General features: G+C 37.4%; 1 protein-coding gene across 1 annotated transcript; it reads left to right on the forward strand.

Moving 5' to 3' along the window:
• Positions 1-9,632: 9,632 nt before the first annotated feature.
• spi1b (Spi-1 proto-oncogene b) lies at positions 9,633-19,080 on the forward strand. Its single transcript, XM_031846716.1, has 5 exons — positions 9,633-10,241; positions 10,682-10,772; positions 12,020-12,216; positions 15,239-15,389; positions 18,108-19,080. The coding sequence occupies exons 1-5, from the start codon at positions 10,200-10,202 to the stop codon at positions 18,416-18,418; spliced, it is 792 nt and encodes a 263-aa protein (XP_031702576.1). The 5' UTR covers positions 9,633-10,199; the 3' UTR covers positions 18,419-19,080.
• The last annotated feature ends 29 nt before the right edge of the window (positions 19,081-19,109 follow it).

Consider the following 19,109-nt stretch of genomic DNA (forward strand, 5'->3'; position numbering starts at 1 on the left):
TATTGCCCTGACAAAAGTCAAGAAAACGAATCATTATATTACCACAGCAATTACAATCCATCTGCTTTTTAAATTAGTTTTGCACTTGTAGCTAAACACACATAGGTCAGCAGTCTCTCCTGAGTTAAAGTAAGACTACTTGACACATTCTAGATCAACTGTAAAACACTGACATAAAGATAAGATGAATTGTTTTAAATGTACAAATGTATGATAATTAACACTCTTAACTCCGTTCAGCAACATTGTCGGAGGAAAACGGTGTTCTCGAGGCATGTTGTTTTTAACATTTAAGAAGTCTACCCAATCTTTAAGTTCTCAGATTTTTAAAAATAGACTTGTTGACTGCGTTTCTGACAAGCAAACTTAGCAGAGTCAGATGTGAAGATAACGGGAAAAAAAACATGATTAATATCTGCACTGAGTCATCCTCGTCTGACTTGAGCAATACAAAAGAAAGAGGAACTTGGTTGTTTGGTGGGATAGGGACCCAAAGCCTTATATGGGTGTATATGGGTAAATGTGCGTTTTTAAGTGCGTGTTGTTTGTGAGTAAAGATGTTATAAAACTCAAATGTTATTAGAATAGATTGAGACAACAGATTAGGCCTACTGTTGTGCTGCATTGTGTAAAAAAATTGAAAAAAGTATCTTTCGCATGTGAACCGTGTGTGTGCGTGTGTGTGTGTCCATGTGCCTTGTGATTCACCCTTGTCTAATAATACCCACAGCCTTGTCTGATAGTTGAATCTTGTGGAGCCCAGAGAAAATGAGGAATCAGGAATAAGAAGTGAGAGGGCTGGATGTCCCCTCGCAGGCATGTCAAGCCACCGTTCCATGTCATTGTGAAACACAGTATGGCCACTGAAACCTCTGGTGACTATCAGCCAGGAAGCATGGGCCCATTCTGTGGACAGTCCATCCACCGTTAACCAGAATGCATTTAGTTAAAAGCCCACTCGTGGATCCAACTTTAGCCTAATAGAACCATGTAGATGCTGCTGGATTGCTTGTCAGGCTCACTGATGATGTTGTGCCCGTTGACAGCTCAGATCGTGCACCGCAAAATTGCATTGCTTGTCAAAGTGACAATTTATTGTGGTAATTTAAGGCTCACACTGTTATGAGGCCTGCAGAGGTGCCAATATGCAATAAATCATCTGACACATGTCTTTCTGTTTTTTGAATTAGATACAATTTGCATTCATCGCTGCACTGGAATTCAACTGTTTTCATTGTTAGCTGGCCAATTTCATATGCATAAGCAAACCTTCTCACACAATCCCATGAGATAATGTTTACCAAGCTCACTTTAGTTCTTAATAACAGTTTCTTTTTCAGTAATTTTACAACATACAGCATACACATATTGTTAACTTCAAAAGTTTGCTTATTTGTTTACATGATCATGGGTTATAGTGCATACTTCTAAAAACTCTTTGCAATGTATTATGTTTGAGCAAACATTTCAGTATCTTTAAAAACATGTTGTCTCCCTGCAGCTCCTGCAGATGAAAGGTGGTTTTATTTTGTGTAAGTTGGTCTGGACACAAAATGGTACCATGGTACTGTAGCGACATGTTCCGTTGTTACAATGAGCTTGTCTCATTCGTTCAGTGAGATCGAGTGGAAATGAATGAGCGGATCTGAATGCTTGTTATTTATTTGTAGCTTTGTATATCATAGGGGTGCTACATCTACTGTGACACTCGTCACAATATTATCAAAATAGGATATGTTAGTCACACCCAAATGCATGCCTCGTTTCACAATTCTGTAAATACATAATGAAATATAGCATGTTCTATCACTCTGCTTTTTTAAATATAGTTCATAAATTATAACAAGTACCTTCTGTTGAAAAACATCATGATACATTATACTCTAATGAAAATATAAAGATTTTGTAACACTTTCTATGATGCCCATGTCTAAAATACATTACACACATACTTATAATGCATTGTATTATGCTTATTTCACTGTATCATAGCTATAAGGACTCAAATATTCATAGTTCTTCATAACATTATAAAACATTGTATAATGACTTATAAGGTCACTTACTGATTTAATGATATTGTTTCCACTTTACTTAAACAAATAATCACTATAGTATAGTGATTTACTGTATAACAAGCTTGTAATATATTTTATCTGCCTAATCCTCACAAATTGCATTACTTCACTTAAAGCCCCACATTTATAATGCAGTATACCAGTGGTTATAATACATTATAAAAATATTACAATGTATTGTAGTGTGCAATTAGTGGATTGGAACACATTATAAATATGTTTATAATGCGTTATAGATATGGGCGTCATAGAAAGTGTTAGTGGACATGCATTGTTGACACAATTTCATTGTGTCATTGAGAGTTTGGTAATTAATATACGGCAAATTAAAAATAGTGATATACGTTCAGCACTTAAGCCTTATGGCGGCCACCGTCTTTGGACTGAAGATGTAAAGATGTGACCGAATGCACTGAACTCATCAGCGTCAGGAGTTCACACTAGATTCACTGCCTTAAAAACTTGGTTTGTAGGAAATGTTTGTCACCTTCTTGTTTTAATAAGGAAGAAGAAGAAGGAGAAGAAGAAGCTCATGGTACCAACCTAAATTGGTAGAATTAAGGAAGTTTTTAGTTCCCCTGCTAATTCAGAGATATATAGAAAGCCTGCATTTTTCAACCACCTTTGGCAATTTGCTTCCAGTAGTTCAACAACTCCCCTGTGGACACCATTACTCCTCATCACTGGATGTTGTACAGACGGCGACGGTAAGACGGTTGTTGAGTGAGATTGTGGGCGTTTCCTGACTTTCCTTATACAAGCACACTGACACGAGATGGTGTTTTAGTGTTACTTTGTGTATTGTAGGTATACAGTGTTGAGTTTTTGTGCTGATAAATCAGTGTTACAGTTTACTTACAGTATTTACTTCTATTTATTTCTAGTAATGCATTTGTTTGTTTGCTTTTGTGTTAACTTTTGTAAGAATTCATGCAAGTCTTAAATTAGATTAGTTTATTACTAATAGTCTGCTTAACTCAACCATAGATATAAACAGATAGATAAATAGAGATTCTGCTGCTATAAATTTGGTCCTCAAATGTTATATCTTTAAGGTTTGACCTGACGTAAAGCAATTTAAATCTTTACATTTTTTTCCCTGTGCAAGGCTGAAACATATTGTGTTTACTTAAAATGCACAGACAACAAGAAATGTTTCAGTTATCTTTTGGTTGGTTACTGGTTGCTATACACAATTAACAAAGTAAGTTATTATCTGTATCTATGCATCTAATGTGAAGAATAGTACAGTCTACATGTTGCTTTTCAGATAAAAAAAAAAAAACCTTTCTTTTTTAACTGAATTACTCAACTAGCTCAGAACAAATGTTGAGCGAAGACGATTACGAAATTTCCATACTGCCACAGGAGTTACAGAGTGTGGACATCAACCTGCAGTCATTCTGGTCAAACTGATGTTCTGCAGAGGAGGAGTGCAACACATCCTGTTGCGACGTAGCCTGTATCCTGTTTTCCACAGTCAGTGGTCATGCGCGTCATTCCCCTCTGTGAGGCTGTGCTGGCACAATCTCATGACCCTGCACTGTGAATCTTATGATACTGAATCGAGGGAGACTCCACATGTCTGAGAAAAACCCTGAATGTCAGCAGAAAAATATGTATAACAGCACAATAAATGTATCCAGGACTGTTGAGAAATGACTCTGGCTTTGGTCTGTCTTGCTGACAGTTAATAAGGAAGACCACAGTAAATAACCAACGTTTTTCATTCTATAATCCCTGTTTTTGAAGTGTTAAGTAGCAGTATGAGCAGTGCTTCCTTCTGAATGTGTGTAGCTTCTCAAAATAAGTGCATACAAAGATACTGATGAGAACATTGACACCTCCACACAGCAGGCCCACAGACTCGAGGGACCACAGTATGTGACTGTGTAGTAAGAGGTGCCAATGTAACGGTTTGCGTGCCTGTGAGGGCTTCAGCCATCAAAGATATGTATCTTGTGACTGCTTTCTGATGGAAAACTGTGAAGTGCTTAGTTACACCCTGTGGTGGTACCAAACCAGAAAGCAGCACTCGGTCAGCGCTGCTGCAGGACACATGTATGGAACTTCACAGTGTGTCACACTTCAAAACAAATATAATAACGCTGCCAACTTTATTTGAAACTGTTTATCTCGTCAGATGTGTTGTTTATGAGAGTGGTCCATTCAGTAACTGCTGGTGGACACAATAACATGGACACCTGCTCAGCGTAAGGCAATCCATTGCCTTAGCACTTTATAGTTTTTCTGGCCATAGTCAGTGTTTTTTATACTGGCTTGTTATTTTGCATCGGTTAGCTTAGCTTAGCTTAAGATTGGAAATAGGGGAAACAGCTAGCCTGGCTCTGTTCAAAATGTGTCTACCAACACCTTTAAAGCTCACTAACACGTTTTACATTATGTGCGCCAGGCCAAGAAATCATCTCACACATAAATCCCTCTTATACCACAACATGCTGTTTTTACAGTTTGATTATTTTACAAATGATGAACGATTTAGATATGACATGTTAGTAAGTTAGCTTTATAGCTGCTGGTTGACAGATTCTGTTAACTTTAAACAGAGCCAGGCTAGCTGTTTCTATTCTTTGTGCTAAGCTAACCTAGCTTCATATTTATTGTAGAGAAATGAAAGTGGTATCGATCTCCTCATCTAGCTCTGGGAAAGACCCACATTACTTAGCTAGATTGCTGACTTTATGATTATTGTGCTACATTATGCAATACCTGAAACTCGTTGCAATAGTTGCCACTGATCAGCAAAAGTTTGCTTTTAGTAAAAGTATGTAAACATTATTGGCAAACTGTAGTAAAATGATCATAAAAGTAGTACTCAATGCAGAAAAGTGGCCCTGACTGATGCATGTGTAAGTAGCATTCTAGTATTGTAGTAGTAGTCGAGGTAGAACTAATTTGAAGTATTTCATATATTTCTGAGTTTGATCTATTTAATCACCATGTTTTGTATTTTATAAGCTCATCATGAGCTTTGTATGTTTTATGTCAAGTCTTAGTCTGTTTAGAAACCTGTTACTATAAGCGAAGACTAAATCTCGATTTAAAAGTACAAATATTTCACCTGAATTGTTTGGGAATAGAAGTATACAGAGGCATCACATGGAAATACCCAAATAAAGTACAAGTACCTAAACCTTGCAGTACTTGAGTAAATGTATTAAGTTACATTCCACCACTGCTTAGTGCTTACATCATGAGGCTTTTCTGTCAACATAACAGAGTTGAAAAGCTAAAACAGCATTTTAAGAGTCACATGTTTTCAGGCCCATTGTTTTGGATTTCACAATATTTAGCAAGCGTACTCATGTTACTGTGTCCACCACTGTATTATGAGTACACATGGGAAGCTGGATCCCTGTTACCATGGTTTAAGGAGTCTGAACACCTGTACACGTATAATATTATATACAATCTAATGGATCTGCATATGTAAAGATTATAATGTTCTATTTTTTCTGCCAGAAAGGTGTAAATTCAACTAAGTGTATTACTGTGTAGTTATATTTAGTGGTCTTGGTCTTGTATGTTTGTAAATGGTAAGGGCAAAACATTAGATACACTACAACCTCTGTGATAAACATATAGTTAAATGAATACCTCTCTGACAGTAGCAATCAAAACTGAACAGTAGCATCTTTGTAAAGGTAGAATCTATGGCTGACTTGTTGTATTGGAATGCATTAGATGTTATTGGAGTACTTAATAAAGCGCTCACTGAGTGTATGTTGGCAATACAGTTGATGTCACTACAATTATACAGTCACTGTAAAATCCTATGCACATGACCAATGGAAACACTTTGGAAAACAATGCACTGCACGTGATCTGTCAGGTTTTATGGTCTTTTTATGATGTTGTAATCTACTTGCAGAATGTGAAAGAGACCAGTAAAAGGGTTGACTAAACACACTCTGGCCTTAACATGAATCAATTACTTTTAACTATACAAGTCAGTTTATGACAGTACTTTCTAATTGATTTTTGGAAGTTTTGTGGAAATTATTTGGATGTAATAAAGCCAAAAGTATTATCTGCCTTCTTCTGTTTCCTGTAGTTTCCAATGTTTTACATAATAACGTCAAATATGTCACACAAATTCAGTTAATTATGTCAGTATACACAGCTTTGTTTTATACTGACACTAACATTCTTTAACTATGTCTCTTTATCTTCTTCTTGTAACCATCCAGTGCAACATTTAAAGGCTGTTTCCTACAGAGGATGGCAACAAGGCAACCGACCATATGGAGGTCTGGATAATCCTGACCATATATCACGTAAATGGATTCATTTAAAGGCGACCTTCAAGGAACTGAATCTGAAAGACAAGTTCCCAGTTCCTCATTTAATAATATGTCACTGCATGTCCTGTATTCTGCATGTACCTCATCTCTCAGGCCACAAGGAAGACAAACAGACTGCAACTAGTTCATATCTGTGTATAAAAACAGACTTCACGGAATCAAAGAAGAGGACAAAACCAGAAATACCATTTAAAAAATAGTTATTTCAGATTTAAATGTTAATGTTTAGTCAATGTCTAGCTCTGTAAATCGAATACTAAATTACATCTGAACTGAACATCACTTGAATTAAATACAGTTTAATTACACGCTAGCAGATGCAGCAGTGATTGAATCAATATTTTATTTTGACTTTAATCAATACCTCTACTGACCCACGCTGGGTAAAGGAAGGCATTTTCTCAACTGAATCATTCTTTTAAGCTGTTTTGAAATATTTATTGCATTTCTCAATTAAAGTACTGCACACAAGCATGTTATAAAAAAGCAGCTCCTCAGTCCTACTGCCTAACAATCAAACCCGGACAACACAATTAGTGAAAAGTGAAAATTAGATCCAGTCTTGTTAAATAATAACTTCATTTATTTCTAATTTTGTTCAGTTTTCACAAAGTTCTTGCCTTGAAGACAGGTGCGTTGGATCAAAAAGCCTGACTGTGAAGGAACCCAAAAATCCAGCACACACTGGTGTCGGTGCTGTTTACCTGTATAAATGTTACCTGATAAATGTTCATAACATCTTCACTAAAATGAGTACAGTTGATCGACAGTGTATACGTTTTTCTTTGTCCTTTTCCAGATCAATCCGCACTTAAAGTAACGTGGATACATCTGAACAAAAAACAGTTGACATAACTCATTGACTCACCGGATGGCTTTGCTTTGCTCTTTTAAATAACGTGTTTTATATAAAATGATCAGTAGAGCTGTACTTCAGCACAGTTTTGATGTACCTGTACTTAACTTGAGTGTTTTGGTTCTGTGCAACTTTATATTTCTCCACCATTTTTAGCTCCACGATACCGTACTACTAAACTTCAGTTTTAGATTTGAGTCAATGTTAACACATACCCTATTATTATAAACTTGACTTAGTATTTAATGTAATTAATGTGGATTTTACTCAGTAAAACTTTAACAAAATTTAGGTTGAACATAGAATGTGTTTTAAACGAGACACTTTTCAGTCATTTTCTTTCACGACATGAACAAAAAGTCACCAGAAAAAGAATTATCCTTTGGCTTTACTGAAAATAGTTGTGATGGAAATAGTGCGTGGCGTGCTGCAGCTCACTCTGTGTATTAATACTCTCGGAAAATGCTACTGTAGGCTATATGTCATCAGTTTTGCTCAGCCAGCTGTGATTAAAATGGGGCCTGTTGAGGTTGCCCACAGTCTGTGGTTTTAACAGCTCCTCAAACAGAGACTCTGGCCATTATGGTCTTCCATCAGTCAACAAGGAAAATACAACCGACAAGAAGACAGCATTATATATCGAAAGCAACTATTTTACAGTTATGTCAAGCAGCATGTAACATTGAATGTGCATCAGAAGATTAATGTTGTCGATAGATCTGCACGCAGTACAACTATTGTGAATATTATGTCCAACGATAATCACTGTATTTTGCAGCTTCTGATAAGCTTCTGATTCCTGTGTGATTACTGTACCTGACTATGTTGCATAAAGTACAAAAGCAGTTTTTGAAACACGATTTGACCATGTTTGTAATGTGTAGTTGAGCTCTTCGTGCTCGTGGGAATAAACACACTGACCTCGGTGAGAAGATAAACTTAACCTCAGTATTTTAATCTCACAGAAAATAATATTTTCAGCGCATTGCCTTATCACAATGCTGCAGTCTTCCTCTTAAACAGGCAGCGCTAACAATATACACACAGATTTGTGCTGCACTGTAACTGTTCTCTTTAACTGTTATCTCTGCATCTAGGAAATATGCAGTATCTTTAGTTTTTACAGTTGTCAAAACCAACATATTTAATTTTTATTTTGCGTTAAGGCCTCATGAACATTTAGACCAAATGAGGCCAGACACCGCAGGCAAAAACATTGTTTTTCAATCACTGGTCAATTTAGAGCTTTTCTTTTTACAGACTAGTGGAAAGAAAACATTCAAAATATTCAATTAGGTGTTTAATAAACGACACTTGCATCTATAGATTTCTCTTAAATTCACCAAAAGCAACCATTAGATAATGCCTCATGTGCATATTTAAACCTACAGTTTCAGAAAACCAATTCACCTGGGGTTACTCACCTTAAACCTGATATAATGCATAACAATGCATTACTGAACCCAACAAACAGACTTATGCAGTTTCTTAGTTGCAGAGGGACTCAATTCCCACTGAGGAGTTGTTACAGTATCTCATCTGTGATAATGATAATCTCCATTTGGCTCCATTGTGGTTACAACACAGATACTGAACCTTCATCTTATCTTCCAGCTGCGTGTGTGTGTGCGTGTGTGTGCGTGTGTGCGTGTGTGTGTGTGTGCGCGTGTCGATTTTCTTCCTCAACAAACTCCTGTTTACATCATCAAACAGCATGTTTCAGTCATTTCTCTACAGTGTGAGCTTTCAGTCCGTCAGTTTCAGGTCTGCAGTCAGAACCCGGACGCGTGACTGTTAGTGTGACACTCAAAACTAAAAATAATATCCATAATATCCAGTGAAGCCTGTCGTTGTTAAGCTGTAAATTCCATTATATCTTTTAAACAAACGTTTGTTTGTTTTATATGATTTAGAATCATCTTAAGCTGATGGTGGTTTTTATTGGAACTGTTTGTAAGTAAGCTGAAAGCTACTGCAAATCAGATACAATCTCATTGTATGCTTGAACATACATGTTCAATAAAGCTTATATTGATTCTACTTTAAGGTACAGTACATCATATAGTTATAGTAAATTATATATTAGTAAACATAATAAGTTTGTATAGTCTTGAATTTGGTAACACTTTACTTGAACCCCCCCAATTTAGCATTTATGAGCCAGTAATAGTTGTTCACAAATATAAGGACATTTTTGTATTTATTAATGTACAGTATATGTCAAAATATATGATAACTTCCTCCAATGAAGACATATTTATATTACATCAGCAAAAATATCAATAAGCACTTAAAGATGTCCTTATATCTGCTTAGAACTATATTATAGTGTGCAATAAACCGTTTATTAAAAGCTTATGTGCTGCTTATAAATGACCTGAAGGGCAACAACCACTATTTTTTACAGTATGACTCTACTGCTGTTGAGACCAAAGCATGCCATAATTAGAATTAAAACAAACAAAGTCAAGCAAACTTAAAACGTTAAGAGACTCACTGTCAGGAGAAACTGACAGTGAGGACAACACTTGATGACGATTGGCTGCTAAGGGAGGGGACAGTATGTAGACCCTGATAAATGTGAAGCTTCATGGTCTCCCCTGACAATCATCAATGGCCAGGAACCTTCAACAGACACACACTATTGCTCCCACCCACACACATTTTGCAGAAGTCAAAAGTTCCTTTTTCAATTTAGAGTCAAACAGCGGGCCTTGTTTATTTCACTTTATTTGACTCCAGCTGAAGGCCTCCGAGTGTAGCTCAGGTTATAACTCTATGCTATACAATAAGAGAGAGGGAGAGACATCTTTTGGTTTTCGTTGAGTGAGAGGAAATTTTGAAACATTGTGCAATGGTGCCGCAAAGGTTTTGAAAGGTTGTGAGAGCTTTTTATCCTGCAAAGCATCTGAGACTCGGTCCGTTGGAGAAGAGGTCTCCATGTTGCATCCATACAGAATGGAGAGCTACCTCATCCCGCCTGTAAGTATCATTTATTTATTTTATATCATTATCTAAACTCTGAGGAAGCTCTAAAGCTTAGAGGAGTTCCTTGAGTAGTTTTCTTTTTTGAATGCAGCAGTAAACAGAAACACATTTGTTAGTTAAGAGGATGGACAACAAGTGTTATTTCAAATTAAATGACTTAATGTGAGTCTACTTCAATTTGAATACAGCACACAAGCTGTAAGTCTTTCATACTACGGGCGACATGAAAATGAAACTCAAAACTTCTTCAGAGTTTCAGAAGAGTAGTGGAAAGAAAAAAGTCATAATGATAACACAGCTATTACTAATGCTTTATCTGACTTACCAATTACAAATGGTGTGTTTTATTATTTAATGTGTGTTATTTGCATCCAGTTAAAGATTTTACTTTCATGAATTCTTGTGACTGAAAATGTTTTTATTTGCTCTCTCAGCACTCAGAAGAAATGTACGATTCTGAGATCTACAGACATCAAATTGCAGAATATTATAATCCATATGTCCTAGATGCAGATATCCAGGCAGGTGAGTTTTACTCCAACATGTGTTTTGTCTCATACGAACACAGTTTCAATTGAAACTGTCACTTGTTCTATTAAGTTACTGTGAGTGATGTTTAAATTAAAAACATTTTAAAATGCAAATAGATGATGGTGGTGGTGGTGGTGGTGGTGGTGGGGGGGAAGATCAAATGACATGAATCTTGTTTCAATTTTCAATTAAAAGAAAATACTTAAAATAGTAATTTTATTCTGCTAATCTTCAAATTAACTTTATGTGGTAACCCTGTCTTTTTCTGGTGCATTATACGTAAAACGCCTGCAGTGTGCAGCTGGAGCGCACCACATCAGGGTGTATGGAACACAGGAAACAGATGCCATTTCTTTCGGCCGCTACAATTTACAGACATAGAACAAACTTTCGCCCCATGGGGTTTTGTGGATACAAGACAGGGGCTTTACTTTCTCTTGTAATCAACAGTTTTGCATATTGCACCAAAACAATATAAATTGGGGTGGGAAAATCTATTCCTGACCTTATAGCAAAAAATGCCCCCAATGAGAATGTGCCAGTTGTCATTGTGATACAAATATCTCATATTTATCTCCAAAATACTTAGAAAATACAAATAAGAACACCATAAAGTGTAATCTGACAGTGTTACAGTGGATGTGTGATATGGCTTTATTATATGGCTTGATTCATTACTTTTAAGAGTATACAGTAGTATAGTTGTAGTAGTTGCAATAGTTTGCATGCTAAATACTGGTTCACTTAATGTTTGGCTCTCCTCTGTGTTCATAGTTACACTTGAACCTGAAAGCTTTAACTATCTTGTTTGATTATTCAATCCATTCTGAGAAAAAGACAAACCATGAAAAAGAGTGCAAATCTCAAGTTAACGGCTGTGGCAACAAACAGGAAAGGGCTTCATGCTGAATTCTCTATTATTCTCCGCATTTCATTTGGTGTATGCAAACTCAAGCACAGTGAGTAAGTAGCTTGTCATCAAGTCTAGTTGCTTTTGACTTAGTGGTTTTAGATATCTAATGACAAAGAATGATTTCCATAGACATACAGTCTGGCTTCTTTCATGAGTCATCTCAAACTGTTTAAACATGGATTTCCGCTTCACTTTAAAGGCATGTTTATGACTTTTATATAAAGCCGTGTGTTCCAGTTAACCACTGAGGTTCATTTCTGTCTTGTTTTGGAGTTGTACAGTCAACAAAACGCAGTGGTCATTATGCTGTTTCTCTCTCTCTCTTCAGAGCACTGGGAGTACCACACTCACCCTCACATACACCCTGTAGAGTTTGAGAACCTCCAAGGGGCTAACTTCACAGAGCTTCAGAGTGTGCAGCCTCTGCACGGGCCCAGTCTGTTACGACACGATGGCATACGGTACGATGCAGAAAACCTGCTGGATCCAAATCTTGGAGCACATCCTCACGTGTTACAGCAACCAGTAAGTCCATCTGTCATCCAACAAAACCACGCATTAAAGGAATGAAAAGTACATCAGCACACATGGGCGCATGTTGCATACAATAGATATAAATTTAAATCTTATTAAAATGAAGAAAACAAAAAATGGCTGTTTTGTTGTGTTCAGTGACAAAGACTTTCCGCAACGCTAATGCCACTAAAATATAATTCCAAGGATCAGACAACTGTTGATTGTTCGGAAATGTCAGAGGCTTTATGACCTTCACGCACACCTCTAAATCTCCAACTATCCTTCCAGCTCACTGCAGCCATCTTCAAACTCTACATAATTCACAGTTTAGTTTCAAATTAGAGAGAACATTCAGGGAGCTGGAGGCCTTTTAGGGTACTGTGACAAAAATCAGGAAGTGAATCTTTGAGTTACAAAAAAAACTTACATTTTGGGGTTTTTTGCTTTTTTTAAATTTCAGTATAAAAAGAATAATTTCTTCTAATAGAGTCTGAACGCTTAGTTAAGCTCACTCAGTGTCACAACTACACACTCCACGCCTACAGTTGTGAACCAGTGAACCAGAACAGAGATAGCAGCATTAAGTTGCAGTATTGCTTACCAAGTCAACATTTTTAAATTGTACACCTCTTCACTTACACATACCATTTGTTGGGTCCATCATTACAAGCTCTTGTTGTGCAGACAAGAATAAAATATTGATATGGCACAATTCAAACACTTAAGGCAATTCTAAGGTGCTTTGTATGTATCTAAAAGAAAATAAAATAAATATAGACTTTAAAAGAGTGAATCTAAAAGAAAATGTAAAGTTAGGTACGTACCAAATTCACAGGATTATTTTATTTGTTAAATAAAAATATTGTCAAAATCACATGCTTACATGCCAAATACATCTGGCTGAACGCATCTACAATTTTTCCACCTGAGGTCACTGTGAGGCCAAAGGTGGCAGAGATTTAAATATTTCCCACTGTGTGATGTAGCTCAGTAACGTGCTGGAAGAAGCAGATACAGTACATGTAAAGTAATGAAAAATCCAACACAAAGTATATTCCATATGACAAAAAAAACAGCAGATTTTCAGATATACTTGAATCTTTAGAAATACTGGGGCATCTTTGTGTTCACACACCTATTGTTTTTTCCAGGAATATATGATGATAATAACAACTGGTTATTCATTTTGAAATAATATTTTCAACCAAAACTGCATTTAATTTCATGTAATTTTATTTTATTCCGTGCATCTAGCATGGCTTTATTATATGGCTTGATTCATTACTTTTAAGAGTATACCGTAGTATAGTTGTAGTAGTTGCAATAGTTCACATGCTAAATACTGGTTCACTTAATGTTTGGCTCTCCTCTGTGTTCATAGTTACACTTGAACCTGAAAGCTTTAACTATCTTGTTTGATTATTAAATCCATTCTGAGAAAAAGACAAAACATGAAAAAGAGTGCAAATCTCAAGTTAACGGCTGTGGCAACAAACAGGAAAGGGCTTCATGCTGAGTTATTATTCTCCGCATTTCATTTGGTGTATGCAAACTCAAGCACAGTGAGTAAGTAGCTCGTCATCACGTCTAGGCACAGATATATAACATACATACACAAGGACCTATCTACTAAAACACAAGACATGTTTATTTCAGCTACGCAATTTGTATTTTTGCTGTTTGTATCCATTACAAAGAAGCCACAAAGCATGTGTGCTTTTAGGTCACATGATGATGGTTCGCTAAAGCGGCGTCCACAGATTGCAGCTCATGCAGAGAGATGTCACCTCTTTCACTCACAGTGAGAAGATGTTACTGCAAACCTACATGTCAGAATATGTCTGATGTTAGGTTCATAATAATATATCTGTAGCAATGTAATCTCTATGAATGGCCAAACTGTAGTTTGAAATAATAATATGCCATAAATCACATCCCAACACACTTAAAGTGTCGGACATGGTTGTTTGAAAGGGGTTTTGGGAGAATCTAAATAAAATGTATTTCTTTGAAAATGTCGGGGATGAGGTGTAAATAGGTGGATTTAGTATTCAGTTAATTTACTGAAGTAAAAGTATCAAAATCACACGAAAAATATTTTATTATAAGTGAAATTTCTGCATTCAAAAGAAGACATTCTCCCTCTCAACTCATCAATTATCATCACTTAGTCTGTGGCCCTATGCTTCAAACTATGATGCTCTAGGTACCCCTGTAACGTTAGTTTGGGATGTGGCCATGTCAGTTTCCAGTCGTTACCGGCATAGTGTCTTTTCAAAAAAACGTCTGTCTTCACAGGAGGTTTAGGTAACAAAACCATCTAGTTAGGTTTAGGAAAGGTGTGTGTTGACGTTAACTTGACTGACTAAGCATCGGTATTTGACGAGTTGGGAGTGAGATTGGGTTGGCTAACGCCGCACCAAACCGCCTGTCCATCTGCCGCTGTTTTTTACCCTCACTTGTGAACAAGATCCCGAGATACTTGAACTCCCTAGCTTGAGGCAGTGACTCACTCCCAACCCCGAGGGCACAATCCATCGTTTTCCGGTAGAAAAACATGACCTCAGACTTTGACTCTCATTCTGACCGTTTCACAGTTGTTTGCAAACCGCCACAGTGCATCATCTGCAAAGGGCAGAGACACAATTCTGAGGTCCCCAATCCGGACACTCTGACTATGGACAAACTGTGTGTAACACCCACTGGAAACGTGTGCAACTGTGTGCCGAGTATACGGACCGAGCTATCACTTTGAAAGTGAGCGACTACGGAAATACTCAAGTACCCAAGTGAAGGATCCCAACATTTCCAAATATGTCACGCTGTAGTCCATAAAATTATGCTTTTTTTTGTGCGTAATTGTGTAACCAAAGAAATACGGATGACATATGTAACATTCTCATACAGTTTGAAAAGCTGTATTTCTTCTAAAACCTGAAGGCAACATGAAGCAAATTTGTATATGATCAATAAGTTAGCCATTACAGATGTGTTGATTTCAGTCTAATTAACTTTGACTCCTGGGTTTTAGGTGGCGTTCTTCCCTCGGGCATTGTATCCACCAAATGTGTCCCAGCGCAGCTCTGATGATGAGGAGCACGGAGCACGAAGTCCCCCACTGGAGGTGTCTGATGAGGAGTGTCTGAGAGATCGAGTCTCTTATGTCACACCAGGAGAGCTGGGTAAGGATAAAGATGTGCAGGCCATTTCATGTGTGCAGTTGTGGAACACTCCATTTCTCTACTGAGCAGTTAACACGGACACAAAACCAGCTGTGCTTGCCATGTGAGGATTCTCAATCATCCAGGTCATGATATATCTAGAAGTGCTAAGTCACTTGACTTGCTTTAGATAAGGGGTGTCAGACATACGGCCCGAGGGCCAGAACGGGCACGCCAAAGGGTCCAATCCAGCTCTCTGAATGACTTTGCAAAGTGTGAAAATTGCGGATATAATATTATAGATCCCGCGGGCTTACGTAAGGCTACGTGCCACAACACTGTCAAGCGTAGACTACTGTTCATGTAGGAGCCACCGGTGGAAAATGTCAAAAAGGAGAAAAGTGAAGTGACAGAGTTTGGCCCAGTTGCTATTTCTTTCAGGACAACTGAGAGCAGAGAAGATAAACGAATTGTAGTCAGGTTTGAGGAAACACTAGTCTGTTTTCAGTGGTAACCACGAGATCAGTGAAACATCATCTGTTTTGTAAATGGATTGTTTTTGAACTGTGAATAATTGCAGAATGTGCTTGTACTTCTTTGCACTAAAAGAGAGGGTAAACAATGGAGGTCTTGTTATGTATAGATGTATATATGCAATGGTTTGGCCCATGAACTAAAATGACTTTGAGACTCCTGCTTCAGATTCTTCAGTCTCAAGAATCTAAATCAATGTGGCAGCAGGCCAGTGTTGGGTTCCTCGCATTGACATGGTGGAGGTCTGACATTGAGTCATGTCAGCTTTGTATTCTGCTGACAATTTAAGATGCACTTTTAGGATGAGCTACTAGTTGCACAACTGCTTTTACACTGCTGGTTATGCATCTTTAACGGAAGTGGGCTCACAAAAAGACAGACTGGTTGTTTGTCTGTTATAAACTTCAATGCTCTTGGTCTCCAAGGCTGGATTTTTATAATGTATTGTGCAAATAATCCAGCAGGTGTACTAAAAGAATGTCTGGCTATCCCCAATAATTCCCATTTTGGCTTTCTGATGAGGCAACCCCTTGTCAAAGATTTTATTGAGTGATGTTTTGGTCTAAGCCCTTCTGCAGAAATGTGAACAGTCATCAGCACATTAACCCAAAGCACTAATGGCTCATAGGTTGCTGGTCTGGGGAATGAGGCTGTGTCTGTACTAGCTCATGTTTGTATACAACAAGAGCAGTAAAACACTGGTTTATATTTAACATGTTTTACTTGTGGAGTAGACCTGAGAGTAATCAACTGTGCATGTCCGTGAGCACAGTTGGTGTTCAGTATTTCTCGGTAACATGAACACGAACATGAGGCAGGAGGAGTTCAGTGAGCATCCAGTGTGCAGTCCAGTTGCTTTAACACTGGATATTAAGTGGAGAAAATGAGCTTTCTTTTCATTTTTTGGAGGCACTTGATAACTGCTCATGACAAATATTGGGGGGGAACAGTTTCCATTTGTCGGGGGACGTGTCCCACTCAAATTACATGCTTGCTCTCCACTTCCTCTTTTGGCCAGTGTAGGACCAGCTGAGTGCTAGTTGTGTCTGGCAGTACCTGCACTGCCTGTAGCTGAATGCTTTTGGGAAAATGAGGTTTGTTTTTATCCAAGTAGCTTTGTGAGCACTTCGGCGACAGTGATAGTACGCCATCAGCTTTAGTGATACTTATTGTACCTTGCCCACATCAAGGCAGCCCTTTGTATTTTTGTTAATGTAATGCTATTTTTAACCTAGTCATGGCCTCACAGAGTCCCTCACAGAGTCCCTGTTTCAAACAAGGACAACATGTATGGTCTAATAATTACCATGTATTGCAACTTACTAATGGAAACCCCAGAGTATCCACCTTGACTGCACACCACAAATATATTGAACAAGTAGCGTGGAAAGTTTCCATACTCAGAGAACTGTGGTTACTGTCAATGCCAGTTTGACTGTAAAGTAACCTTTCTGATAACTAGAATCAGACTTTGTCTTTAGCCTGTTTACAAAGTGGTTACAGGATTGTATTTGAGGACAGTTTGATGGTAATTTATTAAATGCTAGAATTTTGTAAGCACCAATATTAAAAAGATAATGATACGATTTTCTGTTATGGGAAACATACAGTGTCCTTAATTTTTCTCTTAGGTATCTCTTTGAAGTTCAGCACTCAAACATTGACTTTGATGATTGATTGTACTGGTACAGACATTTGTTAAACGATGTGAAAAATATACACATCATCCCAAATGTCTTATCTTATTATATTTCAAAAAACAGTTAATATGTCATCAACTAGGTTTTCCACGCAGCACCATGACAATGTGGATAACACTAAAACAGTGACTCAAGGAGGATTACATCTCGCAGTATTTCTCTAAATTGTTTGTAGTCATTGTTGTCTTGCAACTTTGATTAAGATTAAGATTAAGAAACAGGACCTAGAAAAATATATGTTGTGTCTCTGCTCTTATGTTATTGCTAATTAGCCTAATGTCTGAATTATCTTATACAATTCATATAACAGATGTGGTTGACAGGTTGAAACTCAGAACAAACAATTGACTCACCCCATCTATGGTGTCACTGTGCCACAGCTAAAAAAAATAGGGCTTTATGCTGTTTTTTAGAATCACAAGGTTTTTTTACATTTTATTTTATATATTATTTCTTCTACAGTAAACATCAGTTAGTAACAGTGCAACACTGATGTTTCCAACAGGCAATAAAAAGAAGATCCGATTGTACCAGTTCCTGTTGGACCTTTTGAGGAACGGCGATATGAAAGACAGTATCTGGTGGGTGGACAGAGACAAAGGGACATTCCAGTTTTCCTCCAAACACAAGGAGGCTCTCGCACACCGCTGGGGAATCCAGAAGGGAAACCGCAAAAAAATGACCTATCAGAAGATGGCTCGTGCCTTACGCAACTATGGCAAAACTGGAGAGGTGAAAAAAATAAAGAAGAAGCTGACGTACCAGTTCAGTGATGAGGTGCTGGGGAAGAGTCATCTGGAGAGAAAATACATGTAGGCAGGAGGGATCCTGAAATGTCAAGATTTACACATGAAAAGTGTTAGATGCTTCGATGCTTAATCAAACTTGCTGTTCTGGAAATTGCATTTTGTGAATAGCACCATTACTGCTGTACAGTGGGACCAATAGATTGGTAGTGTACAGTCATAAAGGAAAAAAGTGGAAAGAGAGAGGAGGGCGTTGCAGTTTCACTTTATGGATCCTAGACCCTGGGTCACTTTGATGCTCAGTATGCATTTTTAAATGTGGGTGCACACACATATCAGTGCATTTTCTTTTTGGAAACTTCTGTTTATAGATTTTCAATGTTAAGGGACAAATATTTTGTTTGACAACTAGTGAGAGTTGAAATATCCCGTAGGCCCTGAGCCTTCTTTCTAATGTCTTTGACTCTTTGTGTGTTGAACAGGCTTAAGTTTTCTTGTGGGTAATACTATGTGTACTACTCCATGTATATAGAATTGCAAATTCATATTTAAAACAAGAAGACACAAATAAGTAATAAATGGGATAGACTAACCTTAAAATGAATCTATCCCATTAGGACAATTATAAGATCATTACTATGGTATACTTACATGACAAAAGTTTTGTACATGAAACTCTGTATGTTCTAATGAGGAACTGCTTGTAAAAAAAATAAATTCATCACAAACATATGTGTATGGTGTTTTTAAGAGATAACATT

This window comes from Anarrhichthys ocellatus, unplaced genomic scaffold (assembly GCF_004355925.1).
Source record: "Anarrhichthys ocellatus isolate YVR2014 unplaced genomic scaffold, GSC_Weel_1.0 scaffold6, whole genome shotgun sequence".
Taxonomy (NCBI): Eukaryota; Metazoa; Chordata; class Actinopteri; order Perciformes; family Anarhichadidae; genus Anarrhichthys; species Anarrhichthys ocellatus.